The sequence below is a fragment of the Saccopteryx bilineata genome, chromosome 3, assembly GCF_036850765.1.
Source record: "Saccopteryx bilineata isolate mSacBil1 chromosome 3, mSacBil1_pri_phased_curated, whole genome shotgun sequence".
In the NCBI taxonomy this organism is placed as follows: domain Eukaryota; kingdom Metazoa; phylum Chordata; class Mammalia; order Chiroptera; family Emballonuridae; genus Saccopteryx; species Saccopteryx bilineata.
The window spans coordinates 125,371,249-125,390,095 of NC_089492.1; the positions used below are offsets into that span (position 1 = coordinate 125,371,249).

Genomic DNA, 18,847 nt, shown 5'->3' on the forward strand with positions numbered 1-18,847 from the left:
TACTTGCAAGGATTTCTTGCAAGTTTTGGCATGAACATCCTTGTTATCAAGGAAGCTGTAGGATCAGCAAAACTGAGGAGTAAATCTATTCCATGGTGTATAGGTATTTATTTTTATTTATGAAAAGCAGATTCTATGGTGACCACTCCCTTCTGCTCATGGGAAGGTACAAAAATGCAGTCCCTAGTGCAGCCCAGGTCTTAACAAAGCTATGACAAAAGGGGGAACTTGTCTTGGAGGCCTTTCCTCCCATCTACCCTTCCAAGATCCTACTAGGAAATGCTCAGGGCTTCCCTATCGTCTGAGTCTGCTTCACATTCCCGCAGTCCTGGAGACTTCCTTTACTGAAGGAATCCCCTTCCCAGAGCTCGCTGAGGGAAAGGACCATTTCTACCGCAGCCACCCTTCTTGTAAGCTGGGCTTATTTGATTGGAGGAAGCCCTTGTCCTCTTTTGCCCCATCTGAATGCTGTGTCAGTTTTCTGTTCTCCACAGAGTCTGCCCTGGTCACTCCACCACAAACCCTCCCTGCCTTGAACTCCAGCAGCACCAATTGTTGGAACCACTTGCCTGGCTTGCAGATCTTTTTCATGCTCTGAGCCATTCCTCCGAGTCAGTTGCTAAATGGCATGATCAGAGAGACTGCCGCCGCATTTGTCATATTTACCATAGTGTCCAATGTCGTGCTGTGCCTATTTATTCATTGTCAAGCAGCCCAGAGTGGTGCAAACCCTTCATGACCTACACTGCATGACAAAGGGATTTTTGTGGCCCTGTGTCTTATAAAATACCCTCAGTTCTTCCCCCACCCTCTCTTCCAAGATTGTATCTATAAAAGATGGCATTTTGGGCTCCGTGAACATTTGCAGGCCTGGAAACAGAAATAGAATCCATTGTCATTTCTCTAGTAAGCAGAAAAATCTTTTTTAAAAAATTATTTACCTCATTAATTAGACGCAGACTTTGCAGGCATCCGGGACAGACATTTCAACAAAGCTATTATTTCTAGTTGGCTTATTATAAAGTCTCAGTGTAATAAAATTCTCATAGCATGAAGAGGCTACAAAAATCGCAGAAAGCCATGCTCAGTTAATCTTCAGCCCCTCCGCCTCCCTGAGCTCCTCCCCCTATACTGAGGGATCTGTTAAGATCCATTGTAAAAGCAACAGCAGAATTTAGAACAAAACTCAGGGAAACGCTCACTGCAGGGGTCAGCTCCGAAGGAGGGCCACTGACTTCGCCAATATTCAGATCAGCAAGCTCATCTTACTAAATAAACCACGTTTTGAAGTTCGCAGCTATCTGAGCTTTCCTTCTGAAAACAGGAGAGGAAAGTGGTTTCATGGAAAAAAATGAATCTCTTCAGTTTCAGAACCTCCTTTGTCTTGAACTCCTTCACACCAGATTCTCCTCAAGTGTGTAATTAACCAAATAAAGAGAGGCATATAAGACACTCGGGGGCCCTGGACAGTTTGCTCAGTGGATAGAACATCAGCCTGGCATGCAGACATCCCGGGTTTGATCCCTGATCAGGGCACAAATGAGAAGCAACCATCTTCCCCTTCGACTCCCTCTTTTCTCTCTCTTCCCTTCTCACCAGCCATTAGCTCAATTAGTTTGAGCATTGGCCCAGGCGCTAAGGATAGCTTGGTTGATTCAAGCATTGGCCCCAGATGGGTGAATCCTGGGTGGATCCTGGTCAGGGCGCATGTGGGAGTCTGTCTATCTTCCCTCCTCTCACTTAAAAAAAGAAAAAGAAAAATAGACACTCAGAAGACACTTTTACTTTATTGTCCAAAATTCAGTAAAATCTTAAAAATATCTCTTGCATATTAGAGTAGTTATTTGGTATAATGTATGAATATATATAAAATCATATATGAATCCCAGAAGAATGTGTGCATAATAGTAATTTTAAATTTAGATTCTGTAGAAAAGATATGGATCTAGAGCAGGGGTCCCCAAGCTTTTTACACAGGGGGCCAGTTCACTGTCCCTCAGACCATTGGAAGGCCGCCACATACAGTGCTCCTCTCACTGACCACCAATGAAAGAGGTGCCCCTTCCGGAAGTGCGGCAGGGGCCAGATAAATGACCTCAAGGGGCCGTATGCGGCCCGAGGGCTATAGTTTTGGGACCCCTGGTTTAAAGTGTGGAATGGAATTTAGTTAGAAAAGGTGACTTTTTTTTTTTACATTTCATTAGAGATCAAAAACTGGGAGTCTCACTTGTTATAAATAGGTCCTCAGAACTGCAGCAAAATTGCATCTACTGAAGCCAGTGTTACCATAGGTTAATTGACATAAATAAGAGTTTTTACAGCATCTCAAACATTATAATGAAATGACGTTGAATGAAATGTTATTAGAGGACCTGCTCTAGTTTCAGAACTCACTGGGGAAACATTAGCAGTTCTGAAGGTATGGATGAGCCAATTACGTGTCCCAAGCTGCCTGGTTTTTTAAACTAAAAGCCACGGTCCCCGTGCTTATTCAGTGTGCATTTATCCATCAGCTGCAATAGCATCTGTGGCCTTTCTATGGGAGCCTAAGCCTCACCCCCACACAAAGACCTCTACAGTTTTGCCAAGTAAAAACATTGAGGCCTTTTACAAAGAAGGCACTCTAGAGCTTAGACATGGAGATGACATACCCACAGCATTATTGTTTTCAAAGATAAGCCATTTTTTAAAATGAAGGTGTTGAACTAGGCATCCTGAGAAGGTGGTCCCCAAAGATGGTGGTGTGTAATAAGAATGAGGAGGTGGCCCTGGCCGGTTGGCTCAGCGGTAGAGCGTCGGCCTGGTGTGCGGGGCACCCGGGTTCGATTCCCGGCCAGGGCACATAGGAGAAGCGCCCATTTGCTTCTCCACCCCCCCCCCTTCCTCTCTGTCTCTCTCTTCCCCTCCCACAGCCAAGGCTCCATTGGAGCAAAGATGGCCCGGGCGCTGCGGATGGCTCCTTGGCCTCTGCCCCAGGTGCTAGAGTGGCTCTGGTCGTGGCAGAGCGACGCCGCGGAGGGGCAGAGCATCACCCCCTGGTGGGCAGAGCCTCGACCCTGGTGGGCGTGCCGGGTGGATCCCGGTCGGGCACATGCGGGAGTCTGTCTGACTGTCTCTCCCCATTTCCAGGTTAAGAAAAGAAAAAAAAAAAAGAAAAAGAATGAGGAGGTGTTAGAAGATGCAAAATATGGCTGTGTATTCAGAAGACCCTGATATTATAATTATAGGGAAGAATGAAGACCAGTACATAATATGCTAAAATACCAGTTTATAAAGCCTTGGAGAAATTGTGCCATTTATTCATTTAGTTTTCAATAAATATTTACTTGGTGCTTACTGTGTGCCAGGTTAGGTACTGTGGGTATAGCAATGGGTAAAAACAAATCTAATTCTTGCCCTCACAGAGTTTGTAGTCTAAGGAAGAAGATGCACAATGATCAAACAATCCAAAAATAAATATACTGCTCACAAAAGTTAGGGGATATTTCAAAATGAATATGAAGCGATAAAATATCCCCTAATTTTTGTGAGCGGTATATATAATAAGCAGCCATGACAAGTCCTCTGAAGGATGGTAATTTATACTAAAATGTGAGTGGATACAGAAATATTTCATGGGGAAAATCCTCAGGATTTAGGTGGCAAAATCTACATTGCCAGAGAAAGGGAGGTTAAAGAAAACTGCTTCATTTTGTCTTAGAGACTACACAGATGCATTGGTTGATACAAGTAGATAGTTAACCACCCGTGGGCCAGACTGTTCTAAGTCCCAGACATCTTAAAAGCAGAGCGTGCACTTCAGGACAAATAAGACATCAAGGTAAATGGTCTGAAAGACCTAAAAGATGTGTGGAAGCAATGAATGAATATAAGAGACTGGTCTTTTATTAATACACACACACACAACACACACCCTGTAACAGGAAATGGACAAGTAAATAAAGAGTGGTTGTTTGTTGGGGAAGCAGACAGGGCAATTGGTGGTGGGGTGGGGGGGAGAGAGTTTAGGTGTGCCTATGGCAAAAGAGGTGTTCCTAATAACTCTACACAAATATTTATAATCCTTTAAGGATTCTTGCAAAATCTCTGTGTAAACTGAGAACTTTATGAAAAAGGACCTTAGGTTTTTACAGTCCAAAAAAACAAACTCTTGTATTTAACCTGAACTGGCCCACGATGGATTTCACTTTAAATATACTGAACAGCTCTTATTACTTGGCAAAGTTCTTTTACTTCTGTCTCTCTTTCTCTGCCAACAATCTAATGAGATATGCAGGGTAACTATACCAGTAGCAACACGTTGCATTTATGTAGTTCTTTACAGATTTCAAACAGCTTTCCCATAGATCTTCTTTTTGAAATCTTTCCAAAACATGACAGAAAAATATTATTAGCTGTCCTTGTGGGGTTTTTTTTCCCAGCAAATTAAGCACAAGTCCAGTGGTGGGTGATGGGATCTAACCATATACGAACTACCATCATGGCCAAACAGTAATTGCAATAGTAGCGGCAAAGACAAAAATAATAGTAAGAGCTACTGTGGTTTGAGGACCAAATATACAGGGGTGGGCAAAAGGAGGTTCACAGTTGTTCATGTGAAAAATAATACAATAATTAATAAATAATTGTACAAGAATAAACCCTGTGTTTCATGTGCTCACAACTGTAAACTTACTTTTTTATGTCAGATATTTTCCTGAGTGCTCTATTACTCAGATTGTTCTGAACACAGTTCTTGATCAGTTTTCTTCATGAAAGGCACGTTTTGGCTGGTGGCCCAACAGTTGTTAATAACCATGTATTAACCAATCACATCCATTTGCTCTGTCCATAAACCAAAAGCTTGTCAGATTTCCTTGAATCTCACTCTCTTCCTTCAATCCAATATGAATTTTGCAACCTAAGCCCAATTGACTTTACAAGCTAAATATCTCTGCACTCATGCCTGTTATTCATTTGCCATCATATAGCCCTTTTACAAGCTAAATATCTCTGCACTCATGTCTGTTATTCATTTTGCCATCATATAGCCCTTTTACAAGCTAAATATCTCTGCACTCATGTCTGTTATTCATTTTGCCATCATATACCCCTTTCAGGTCAGTTTATCTTTTGTCCCCATTTTACAGAAGAGGTAACTGAGATTCAGAACTTTAATAACTTGTCTAAGTCCATATGCCAGTGAGGGGTAGAGTTTGGATTTAATCATAAATCTATTCAGAGCCCAAGTTCTTAATAGTCATAGCTACCATTAATTGAGGACTTACTTAATAGATTCCAGGCTCTGTGCTTTATCTATGTCATATTACCAAGTCAACAGCCTTATGCAGTAGGTACTCTTCTTATCCTACTTCTACAGTTGAGGAAATGGTGACTCAGAGAGGTTATGGAACTTGCCCAAGGTCACACTGCTCACTGCTCATGAATGAGCTGCCCCAAGCAATGTGATTCCAGATTCCAAGCTGTTTCTCAGAATGTTAAAGTATTCCCCAAAATTGAGGTTCAGAAAAGTTAAATGATTTGTCAGGGACCATAGGTCAGATAAGTACAGGACCAGGGCCAGGACCTAACTTTTCACCTTGGATTATATTTGAGGCTTGTGGTGGTCTTATCCAGTCTCCATTACAGTCCAGTTATACTCAGCCCTGATACCACCCTGATTCGGTGTGAGTGCTTCCACTCCATCTAGTGGTTTCATGTCAGTGATTCCCCAATGCTGTGTCCACTACCTCTTCCATGGCTACCACCGCTCTGGTGGGGGACAGATCCTTCGCCTCCCTACCACCATCTAGTCTCCAGGCCCTAAGCAGATCTGCTGTTGGGGGTAGTTCAGATAGATTGATTACCTTACAGTCTGGGCTGTTAATAACCAAGGGAACTCCCTCCAAATTCACCCAGCGCCATTGTGACTTCCTACCTTTTGAAACCAGACATTTCAAACTAATGGAAGCCACAGTCTCAGACAAATCCTGCCCATCCCCCTCACTGATAAATCTTACTCTATTGGCTGCAATGCATCCCTTCCAGATGTTTTAAGTTAAGATTGGGAAAGTTGTGTTTTTACTGGATTGAATCACAGTGCTTGGCAGACATTTTTTGGCCCTTCATACACGCCTTAGATTTATCAGCTAATTGCAGACACTTTGGGAGAATAATACAGCATGTGTTTATCCCCTGCTAGTATGTCTTCGTGGGCAAAGATTCATGGGTGTTTCTTTTACTGACCCCTGATGAAGTATCAGAGTTGGTTCAAAATCATTAGTTCAAAGTCAAGAACTTACATGGGTGAAAATATTTCATTTATGTGTTTTGGTGGAATCAGGGATGGTCAGAATAGATCCGATGGCTCAATTTTTACTCTTAAATTGTTTTTGAAATCTTTTGTTGTGGATGATAAAATGATTTATTAAGAGATGCCAAATGCCTTAGTAATTTTATTTAAAACATCAAACAATAACTTTGTGGTTGTTCTAATGCCACTATTTAATAAGTTCCTCCACGAGGGTGAATTCTGTTTCTTCCAATGTGGCCTATTTGAAGACTTTTGCCTGAGGACATGTTGAAAGGGGTGACTACCTCCATCAGTCATTGCAACCACTGGCAGAGGTGGCCCTTCAGGCAGGAAAAGCCCAGTCTCAACAAACTGGGGGGAGAGGGCAAACAATGATTACGATTCAAGTCAGACAGCTGGTATCTGGGATATGAGTCATTGTACATCAAGATGTTGGTAAGCCCCAATCCTAGGACATTGCTGCACACATAGGAGACCTAAAGGACTGGACCAACCCTAAGAAAGGGGAGAATGGAAAAGCCAGCAGGGAAATACAGATGTCCAGGATCTATCCTTGGGGTCCCTGATCCTAAGTCAGAATGACAATGAAGGGAACTCATGAGGTAGAGGTGCTACCAGGGCCCCAGAGCAGCTATGTGAAGACCACTGACCCCCACGCGGATGGGCACTGGATCTGCGCTTTGAGGGCACATGAATCCTTCTATGGTTGGAACAGGTGTGGGAACTGAGGCTGCTGCTGCCTTTGGGGTGGGGCATAGGTGGCTGGCTAAGCCAGAGGCCAAGAAAGACAGCAAACACTGAGAAAGACAAATTGCTTCCCACTGTGAAATCAGGGGAAGCCGAGGACCAATAGCAGAATCTAAGTATGAAAATGCCTTTAAATTGTACAGGAGTGGGATGGAATGTCAGGAAAAGTAGCTGGAAGTCTGTATTTTAGGACTGTCAAAAAAGAAATACTGCTTTTTATGACTTTCAAGTATACAGAGTTACCTAAAGTACATGGTTGTGAGGGAAGCTGTTTCAGTGAATGCATCTTAATGTGTTGTCATCTGCACACCAGAGAGAGTTTCTGAAATATGTTGTTCGTTTCCTTTCACAATGCTTCCTTATGAGGATGTCCAGAGTTCTCTCTGAAATGGGTAAATATTATCTCTTCTGAGAAACTGGCTTGTTTTTATCCTACAGATTGAGAATCTCATAAATACCATCTGTCCCCATTTACTACTGGAAAGCTTAGAACTAAATCCAGGAGCCACTCTTAGCAAGGAAATAAACTCACAGTATATTTTTCCTATTGTGTTCTCACCCTTATTTTATCTTCTCCATATGTTCCCTTTAATCCATTCCCTCCCCTTTCTTAACTTATGGTATCTTTTATTTGACTGTAACTTGTGGTTATGTTTCACTTAAACTGGAACAAAGTAGCATATATAAATAAATACATAAACACAAATGAGCATTTCCCAAAGCAAAATGATGCTTTTCCTCTTAATCACTATTTTATAATTTCACTATTAATTCCTCAAAACAAATGGCCCTTTCGTAAATAGAAAAATGGTTTCCTTCAGCCCGCTGAAGCATCTCAATTTCCAAGTTCAGTGTCCTATATTTGTGTAAAGGGCTTGGTTGAAATTTTATAATTAATATTAAATAAGACAGGATTTAGAAGTAGCAAACAGAAGCTTACACCCTACCAGCCAGATGCCCTGCGTTGGCCAGAAGAAGCCTCCTTTACTGACTCCCTAAGCAGTCATAAGATTCCCCCGCACACTCCACCCAACTTAGCAGACTCTCATGGGGGGTGGGGGGGAGACTACATACCCACTTAAGTAAGGCATAGGGGTCCTTCTAAAGAGTGGGGCACAACAAAGCAGCCATTAAAACCCTCTCCTGCAACTTCTTTCCAGACTTTTCTAAAAAAGGGGAACTCAGAGTACAGTAATCTGAAAATGATCCTGAGCGTTGGCCATCTCCATCCCACTCTCTAGCTTTATCTATTACCACTCTTTTCTTAATCTCCTTTTTAAGCTCCGTTTGTTCCAGCTAAAGAGATGTATGTGTTTCTACTTTCTCACCTTTGCTCAAGCCATTCCCTACCTGGACCCCAACGTTCCCCGTCCTGACGCACTCAACTCCACTAGATCGAGCCCTGCCCTCAGCATTCGACTCTTCCATAGAGTCCTTTCCAAGGTACCCGGCCTCAGTGATCTCCCCGCATGAACTCCATGACTCCTTCTGTCTGCCCCTTTTCCCTGGCACCTACCACATATGATGAGCCATTGCTATTTATCTTTTTAAATGTAAGCCCTCTTTCCCCAATGAGAGGTCAAACTTCTCCATAGCTAGCTCTGGCATCTCATAGACTCAATAAATATCTGCCAAAAGAACAAATGAATTAATAATTATTCATTCATTCATCTAACAAGTTGATTCATTGAATGTCTGACACTAAGGATACTAGTTTACTCCTCACCTACCACCTACCCACCCACAGCAACATAATGCCCTTGGATCTTCTTATCTTGGTAACTTACAAGCAAACTTTACTTCTCTGTTTTAACAAAATAAGCGGTGGTTTGACTTTTTTATTTCATCTTCTTCTAGATTCTAAAGAAGTCCTGCATCGAGATTCTAGCAGCAGAACCATCCACCATATGTGCAGGAGGTAAATTGAAATTAAGTGCTCACTGCTGTCATACAAATGATATTTTGAGCTCAAATCACATGTTGAATTTATTGGTGGGAAAGAGCGGAAGCAAGGCAGGAAAGGGAGGGTTGGAGAGAGAAGAACTGCTTTTAGGGAATAAAAAAACAAAGCAACATGTCAATTGTTTGAAATTATGAAAAAGTCTGTCCAAACTCTTTCTCATGGGATTAACTGTGAGAGTATTACAGAAATACTGGATTCTGCACATCATAACCAACACCTTTCTCTGGGTAGAAGTGGAGCCTAACCCTTCATGCTTGTGGAAGCTTTGCAGGGACCAGATAATCACTGTGACTGTAGGCCACCCTGCAATGTTGAGGTATTTAATTATTTAATGGATGCTGGTCTCTCTTCATAATATATTGATCTTAATTTGTTGCTCAATCTACTAGTCCTCACAAAATAGTGTAAGCAACTTAAATGGTCCTATTGACAGGCCATTGTAATTTTGTCTTTTATACAGGAAGTCTACTTATACAAAGAATCAGCCTTCTCTGAATCACAATATTTTCTCTAACTGATCTAAATCAGGGGTCTTGTTAATGGTTTGTATGGTAACAAAGTGCTTAAAGCTTCAGCCTTGCTAGCTCTTTTTGCATAATTCCTGATGAGGTTCCTATCATTCTTACATATTTAAAAGCATTGTTAAGCACCTACTGAAGGCCAGGCCTTGTCCTGGACACTGGAGGCACAAAGGACAAACTCTCCATGAGTGCCAGTGCCCCGGGAGGTTGCGCCTGGTTAATATCACCTTCCCGGACTCCCCAAATACTAAGGGCCAGTTACTAATTTATCACAGAAAAGATATTATACACTCCTATAAGCACTGAAGAAGAACTTGCAGGCTTTTTCAAACAGTGTGCATTGTGAGTCTTTATGACATTTTATTGGTATAGATGAAGCAATTCCTTAAAGATTTCAGCCCAGTTTGGTGGCTATGTTTTAGAATAGCTGCAAGACTCAAGGGACTAGAGGCGCTGAATAATTTTTGCCAACAACAAAACATTAAGTATATGTAAACATATAAAGTTGGTAACAGTACATGGTGACTACTCAGAGATACAGGTAACTCTCTCAAAGAGAAGCAATCAACAAAGATTATCTACTGACTTTTAAATAAATTGCTACCTGGTAAGACAGGTGGCAGAGACAGCTGCGGTTGCCACAAGGACAGATCCAACAGCACAAGAATAGGAATTGAAAACTATTACCTTTGCATACTGACAAAAGCATGTGACCACAGGAACCCAGTTTCAGAGCCTTGGAAGGGGTCTGTCTGTACAGTGAGGAACCTCAACCAGGGTTTATTAGCTTCACAGTAAACCCCCTTCCACAATTTTTATAGTTCTTTCATTTAAAGATAATTGGAAAACAGGGGAGTTTCTTAATTGTACAATTATCCCTCCCATTCATGAGGAAAACACTGACTTACAGTGTTCTCCTACTGAATGTGTTCTGACATTGTAGTGAATCAGAGTAAAAAAACAGTGGGATACTTGAAACCATGTCAACACAATAAATTAAAATTTTTAAAAAGTGTAAAACAAAAATATATAAATAAAGTAAAAAAAAACCCAATGAATACACTTCTATTAATTTATTAACATAGTCAAGTCCCCTCCTGTAGGGTTCTTGAAAACAGATAATAAAGTACGTGTCACTTTATAGGTAGTCAGTAAATGTTGACTAAATGTCTAGATTCATATATTCATTCCTTCAACGAACAATACACTGATTTTTGCCTATGTGACCTTTATTCATTTCTTTTACTGAAGAAGCTGTCATATCTTTGAACTTGTCTAATTAAAATGAAGAAAAATTAGAAATTAATAGCCAAGGACAGAAAGAACAAGGACAAAATAAAAACAAAATTTTGAATTGGACAATAGAAAAGTATCTTCCTAAATAATTCTCGAATCAAATATCAGTAAACTGAAATCATGGGGATATTCAAAACAATAAAAAGATCACACATATAAAATGAGTACGGCACAGAAATATCAGGGTCCACAAGAACTGGCCCTAGCAAATTCATTGATTTTAATATATTTCTTATCAAATGGAAAAGAAAAATAAATAAGTAATAGATATTTTTAAAAGGTAAAGAAATACAAGAAAAAATATTAAAATGAATTAATAAATTTAAACAAGTTAGAGCAATTCAAATGATAAATTTCCCAAGAGCTGTTCCTTAGGTAGCTAGCTAGCATCAGTAAAATAGACAAATCTCTGGCAAATCCAATTCAAGGAACCTTACTTCAATTTTTTTTTTTTTAAATCTCTGGCTTTTGTGCAATATGGCATGTTTTATTGACAATCGTTTTCTGTGTCAGAGTAAACTATCCAATTCTATTTATTTCTTATAAAGAAAAAAATTAATACAAGACAACTGTGTCTTGTATTGGAAGCTAGCCATAGGTTTTGAAGAGCCAAGCTCCCATTTCTCTTGAATTAAAATTATAATGGCTAACACATGCTAATTAGAGAACAACTTTACCAAGAAGAAAATGAAATTTCTAAAAGAAACCCTTACACCAAAAGTACTTCTGTGGATTTCTTTCAAGGTCTATTGCTGGTCATTCTCTGAAGTAAGGGTGGCTTTCATGAAGGCCTGGAACTTATTTTATTGTCCATGACAATGAACTTGTGTCAGGTGGACGGCGCATGCCCGCTCAGATTTTCTTCTGGCTGCTGCCAGGACTCGGGCATTTACATGAAAGGGCTTTGAAAAACATCAGCTGTTTTTACAAAATAAGGTGTCAATATATCATTTTAATGAGGACTAGAACTCAACGTGAGAATCATAATGTTGATAACATTATACCTATATGAGAAAAACATGCCTGTATGTTTCTCTACTAAAAAAAAAAAAAAAAAAAATGGAGAGAACACTGACAGTTCAGAGTACCTGCAAAATGATTATTTAACTCCTGTGCTAGAAGAGAAAGTAAATAAGGAAATAACTGATTGTTCATATTTCTAAGTATAATGGGGAGACTAAGACCTAGACAGATATGTGGGAAAAAAAGTTAGAATTTGCTTTCATCAAAAACCTTTTCCCTCAGCCCCCTCTGCTCACTCTGTGAATAACTTCCCTCCCGTGGCCCCCAGAGTAGCCCCTGCTGTGGAGCCCCACCCAGGCCTGTCTGCTCAAGGCAGTCATGCTGACAAGTGCATTCCCCCAAGACAATGATCTCAGCTGTCTTCCACCAGTAACTCAACAACAGCCATGGTTCTAACTGCAAACTGTGCTCCAAGACTGGCCGAGAGACCATGCACAGGGTGGACAACAAAACGGATAGCCAACACAGATATTTGGGCTGCAAGTGACTGGGTGAAACTTAATAGGGCAAATATAAAATGTGGAACTTCGGTTCAAATAGCCAGTCTCACATACAAGCAGGTTTAGGGAAACCTGACTGAGTTAATATGGGGAGGAAGAAAAAACAAGGAGAATCATAGCTATCTTGATATCCAACAAGTTTGCTTCCAACAAAAACAAAACAAAAGCCAATGTCATCTTAGGGTGAATCAATAGCCATCCAGTGTCCAGGTCAAGAGAGCTAATACCATGTCCTATTCTTCCAAACCATGGTTCCAAGCCCCATATTATAAGAATAACATTGACAAAGACATGTCCATAGAAGAAATGATCTGGAAACTCCCACCAGAAGTTATAAACTGGCAGGCTACAAACCCTGTTTGGTCTGCACGTATTTCTTCTTTTTTATCCACACTGTGTCTTTAAGAAACTTTAAATATTTATTGCTAACATTTAAAAATCTGATGTCACCTAAAATTTCAGATTTTCATCTTGTCTTGAAAAATAAGATCTAACAGCACGGGGCCTGTATTTATTTCAAGATATAATTAGAAAATAACTTCCCTTTAAAAAAGTATGTACTCTTTTTAGTTCACCATACTCCTGACCACTCCCTATTGTCACCTAAGCTCCGGCCAAGCATATGGTTACCATTTAGCACGGTGTTTCTGTCACTGTATTTACTGTCCCTGTTCTAAAACATGTAGAAAATCACCTGCTGTGTGGATGGAGAGGCTTTATAGCACCTTTGACATTACCTGCATTTAAATCATTCTGCTTCCCTTCCAATACAGGCTGGCTTTCTTTTTCTTTTTCCTTCATATTTCTTTCCCTTTCTTTCTTTCTCTCTCTCTCTCTCTCCCCCCCTCTCTCCCCCTTCCCTTCCCTCCCTCCCTCCCTTCCTCCCTTCTTCCTTCCTCCCTCCTTCCTTCCTTCCTTCCTTCCTTCCTTCCTTCCTTCCTTCCTTCCTTCCTTTCTAATTAAGTGAGAGCAGGGAGGTGAGAGACAGACTCCCACATGTGCCCCAACCAGGATCCACCTGGCAAGCCCCCTTTGAGATGATGCTCTGCCCATTAGGGGTGTTGCTCTGTTGCTCAGCAACTGAGCTATTTTAGCACCTGAGGTGGAGGTCAAGGAGCCATCCTTAGTGCTGGGGACCAACTTGCTTGAATCAGTTGAGCCATGGCTTCAGCAGGAGGAAAGAGGGAGAGAGAGAAGGGGAGGAGGAGGGATGGAGAAGCAGATGGTCGCTTCTCCTGTGTGCACTGACTGGGAATCGAACCTGGGACATCTACATGCCAGGTGATGCTCTACCACTGAGCCAATTGGCCAGGACAGACACTTTTTAAAAAGGTTCCTGATTAAATATTTTTGCAGATGAGTCTCTATATAATTAGGAGACTGGCCCATTGTCAGACTGGTCCTGCCTAGTTTAGCTCTTCTGTAGGAAATGCACTCTTTTGCCTAAGCACAGTTTTCCTCAGGCCCCACTCAGTTGGGAGTAAACTTGAACAGTTCACAGTGTACTATGTAAGCAAAAAGTCCAGGTGGCAACTAATTGGAATCAAGTGTGCAATCTTCCAACTGCTCCACATCTGAAGTTTTTATACTCCAGAAATGGAAAGAGGTTATAATTAGCTCCTCACTATGTCTTTTCAGAAGCAGTTGTATTATTCCTGCTGTGTTGTTTCCCAGTGTTTGTAATAAAATTGGGTGAGGCAGAGAAAAGGAAGGCAGTTTTAGGCTTCATGTTTACCATTTGGAAATTAGATGCTTAAAAACATACACATTTTAGCAACATCAAATTTCTTTTCTCATTGTCTTTTTTTCTTTACTTTTTTTTTTTGATAGAGACAGAGAATCAGAGAGAAGGACAGACAGACAGGAAGGGAGAGAGACGAGAAGCATCAAATCTTCCTTATGGCACCTTAGTTGTTCATTGATTGCTTTTTCGTATGTGCCTTGACCAGGAGGTCTACAGCAGAGCTAGTGACCCCTTGCTAATCCAGTGACCTTGGACTTCAAGCCAGCATGCCATACTCAAGCCAGCAATCTCAGGGTTTTGAATTTGGGTCCTCTTCTTCCCAGTCCATGCTCTAGCCACTGCCCCACCACCTGGTCATCAGGCTTCTCATTGTCTTTCAAAGCACTCATGCCTGGCCCTTAGGCACTTCTCTGGATGGATTATTTAATTCTCTGCTGCATCTTCCTTTTCAGTTAAAGATGTTTCTATTTGGAGGAGGGATTCTCATACACTGTTGGTGGGAATGTAACATGACAAAATCATTATGGAAAATAGTTTTGAAAGTTTATTTAAATTAAAAACATACCTACCATATGACCTAGGTCATTCTAGTCCTAGGTATTCACTCAAGAGAAAAGGAAATATAATATATATCCAAATACTTGCACACAAATTTCCATAACAGCTCTATTCTAGTAGCCAAAACTGTAAACAACTCAAATGTTTATCAGTAGGTAAATGTATAAACAAATTGTGACTTATTCTTATAATGAACAATACTTAGCAGTAAATAGGGATAGACTACGCATGAGTATCAAAATAATTATGGACAAGTCGTAAAATAAGTATGCCGAGTAAAAGAAGTCAGACGAAAAGTAACTTACTATATGAGTTCACTTACATAAAATTCTAGAAAATGCAAAAAAATTTATAATAAAGAGCTTATCAGTGGTAGCACTGGGAGTAGAGGTGGGAGGGACAGAAGGGAGAGATTTCAAAGGGCACCTGGCAACTTTTGAGGGTAATGGATGTGGTCACTACTTTGTGACAATGTCCCTTCATTACATACATATGTCAAAAGTTATGTCAACTTTACCTCACTAAAGCTGTTATAATAAATAAATAGCTCTGAAATTTTAAAAGTTCTAGAATAATTTAAGCATAAGAAAGCATTTGATATGCATTAGTCACTATATTAGATTTTAAATGTTACACTAAGTATCTGATAGGAGAACAAATGCAAACTCACTCATAAGATGAAATTATCTCTAACAATAATTTTACAAGAAAGTCTTGGGAGACCAGAACAAATGAGAATATAAAGATGCCTCATTTGCAGGTGCAGTGAATGATATTCAATCTTTAGTAAGGCCATTTTAAAAAGAAAGAAAGAAAGAAAGAAAAGATTGTAAGGGAGGGAACAGAATAAATTTATCAAACTATTCACCGGCCTTCTTTTTTTTTTTTAATTGAGCTAAAATTCACATACCATAAAATTTGCCCCTGTACAATTCAGTGGTTTTCAATATATTCACAAAAGCATACAACCATAACTACTATGTTATACAGAATAATTTTTCATGACCCCAAAAAGAAACCCAAAACAGTCACACCCTATTTCCCCCTTCCTCCAACTGTGGCAATAGCCATTCTACTTTGTGTTTTTATGGATCTGCTAATCTGGACTTTTCATATAAATGAAATAATACAATATATGGCCTTTTGTGTCTGGCTTCTTTCCTTTAGCATAATGTTTCAAGATTCTTCCATTTCTTAGCATGTGTCAAAACTCCACAGGTAAATCATATTCCCTTGCAAGAATACCATAGTCTAGTCATTAGTTAATGGATATTTGGGTTGTTTCCACTTTGGCGATTATGAATAATGATACAGTGAATATACATATACAAGTTTTTGTGTAGATCTACATTTTCCGTTTTCTTGGTTATATACCTAGGGGTGGAATATCTGGGTCATAAGGTAATTCTATATTTAACGTTTTGAGAAACTACCAAACTATTTTACAAAGCACATACACCACTTTACGTTCCCACTAGCAATGGATGAGGGTTCTAATTTTTTCACCAACACTTGTTATTGTCCATCTCTTTTATTAGAGCCTTTTTAGTGAGTACAGAGTGATATCTCATTGTGGTTTTGAATTACATTTTCCTAATAACTAATGATGTTGAACATCTTTTCATTCAGAGACTTTATTAATCCGCAGAAAATAAATAGGGTTAGTCCTGACAGGTACCTGAATAAATGATCACCTTGTCCTTTTCCTTTATTCCCTTTCTAAACCGAGATGTCATTTATTTATTCATTCAGAGAGCTTATACTAAGACTGACTCAGCCCTGAGTTAGGTATAATCAAAACTTCTGAAGAAATAAAAATGATGGCCTCTAACATCATGAAACTTAAATTATAATTGAGAGTAAGAGTGACAAAAGAATCATAATAAATTAAAGATAACTTTAAAAAACATGCATTTTAGAAGTTTAGATCAAAGATTGTTTTCGAGTGGAAATTTCTTCCAAAAGTCCTACAATCCCTAGGCACTTCTTAAGAGCTTTAACCCTATGTGCAAATTGCTATTAAACAAGCCTGACCAGGCGGTGGCGCAGTGAATAGAGCATCAAACTGGAATGCAGAGGACCCAGGTTCGAAACACCGAGGTTACCAGCTTGAGCGTGGGCTCATCTGGTTTGAGCAAAAAGTTCACCAGCTTGGACCCAAGGTCACTGGCATTGGCTCGAGCAAGGGGTTACTTGGTCTGCTGTAGCCCCGCGGTCAAGGCACATATGAGAAAGCAATCAATGAACAATTAAAGTGCCACAACGAAAAACTGATGATTAATGCTTCTCATCTCTCTCCGTTCCTGTCTGTCTGTCTCTATCTGTCCCTCTCTCTGACTCTCAATCTGTCTCTGGAAAAATAAAAATTTAAATTTTAAAAAATTGCTATTAGACAAACAAACAAAAACACTTAGCTGCACATATTTTGAAGGGTAACTTCAAGGGCTTTGTGGACAAATGAAATTTAATCAGTAATGTCCTGGTTCTGGAGTGTCCTGGTTCTCACTTGCTGGCGTGTTCATATGACAGGGTTGTGTTACATAACTTGTATGTGTAAAGAGCGGACACTGTAGTCCGGCTGCTGAGTCAGATGTGTGGGCTTTTCTGGAAACCACATGTGCGCACTTACACAGAAACGAGACCCAGACAGGCAGGAGCTCGCCTGACTCCTTCTGTGTTTTCCGTGGCGTCACTTCCTCCGTCATCTTCTCGGGCCAAGGGGGTTAAATTGTTGGGTTGCCACCCTTGCCATGTCATGGATTCCTCCTGTCTTCCTAAACACCGTGCGGTGGGTCCAAGCAGATGTGTGGGCAGCATCTTTTATAGAGGATTCAGCAGCCGAACTGGTAATGCTAGACCATGTGTTAGGGAATAGACCTCGGCTCGCAGCCTGTATTTCCAGAGCCTTCTCTCTCTTCGCTGATCTTGGAGGAAAGGAGAGAAATAGGCACAGAAATAAGGCAGAAAACAGGTTTGAATCAACGAAAGCGTTCGATGGTAGATTTCTGAACATCTAGCATCCAAACTAAAACCAGAAATAGATTTCTATCGGTTAAATCCGAGTGAATAAGATACAAAAAAAATTCTTCCACAAGGTTGTTGAACCAATGGCATCATCTGTCACACACCAGGCAGACATCTAAAGAACTTAGCGATTGTGTCTATGCACTAACATGTCTATAACTACTTAATATATTCATAGGACTTATGGTTCTTAAAACCCATGCACCCATGACCTTAATTTAGTTTAAGCCTGTGAATGCTTGAATGCAAGTCCCAGTTTTGCTGCTTACTGATTATATGACCTTGGGCAAGTCATTTAAAATGTCAGAATCTCAAGTTCCTTATTGTTATGGCTCATTGTACTTGGGAAAAGCATTCTGTTCTAACTTGTACTTTTTGTGACACATGCAGTGCCTCAGGGTCCTTTTGGTTTCTTGCTCTCCATCCAGGCCAGCTCCACTCATCTGCAAATGGACAGGCCTGCCTAAAATAAAAATAAAATTAAGCTTTAAAAAAAATCACATCACTCTCTAAATTAGTTATCTGTCACAAGACCACGAGGCTCCATTTAAGCATGATGGTAAAGAGCACAGTGGCTGAGAACTGAGGGCATCACATTTGATGCCCAACAGATCCAGAATCTGGTTCCAATTCTGACAGCTACAAGCTGTGTGATCTTAGACACATTACTTAACTGCACCAACCTCAGTTTTCTCATTTGTACCGCCCTGGGCTGTGGTGAAGTCTAAATGACATCTGACACATCCAGTGCTGAATACAGAGCCTGGCACTTAATGAAGGAGCAATTGCCATCAGTGATTATGCTTGTGGCAGAAAGAACTTCTAAATTAGCTTCCTGGGAATTCAGATGACACACACTGATGACATTTTTAAAGTTGAGAAGAGTCCCATATGCTATTCTTCTTAACTTCATTCTTCCTCCCACAAAAATCTTTCCTTAGCAATTGATAGTTTAAGACCCACTTTCACAAATAATGCATCTTTTTCCTATGACTTTTAGTTGATTTTTTAAAGTATGCCATGCAGCCTTATCCCAAGCCCAATTTTTATATACAGGAGGATGATAAAAAAGAAAGTGGAACATTGACTATTAGCTACCATCAAACTTAAGCAAATATTCCCAAATATTTAACTGTTTGATTAAAAAGGTTTGTTTTTTATTTCCTTTGGTAAGATTAT

General features: G+C 40.2%; 1 protein-coding gene across 1 annotated transcript in view; it reads left to right on the forward strand.

Moving 5' to 3' along the window:
* The window catches only part of ANTXR1 (ANTXR cell adhesion molecule 1), a 243,937-nt gene that overhangs the window by 63,132 nt on the left and 161,958 nt on the right, over positions 1-18,847 (forward strand). Inside the window, exon 9 of the mRNA XM_066267299.1 lies at positions 8,897-8,957. Within this exon, the coding sequence (XP_066123396.1) occupies positions 8,897-8,957 (61 nt within the window). The remainder of the gene's footprint in view (positions 1-8,896; positions 8,958-18,847) is intronic.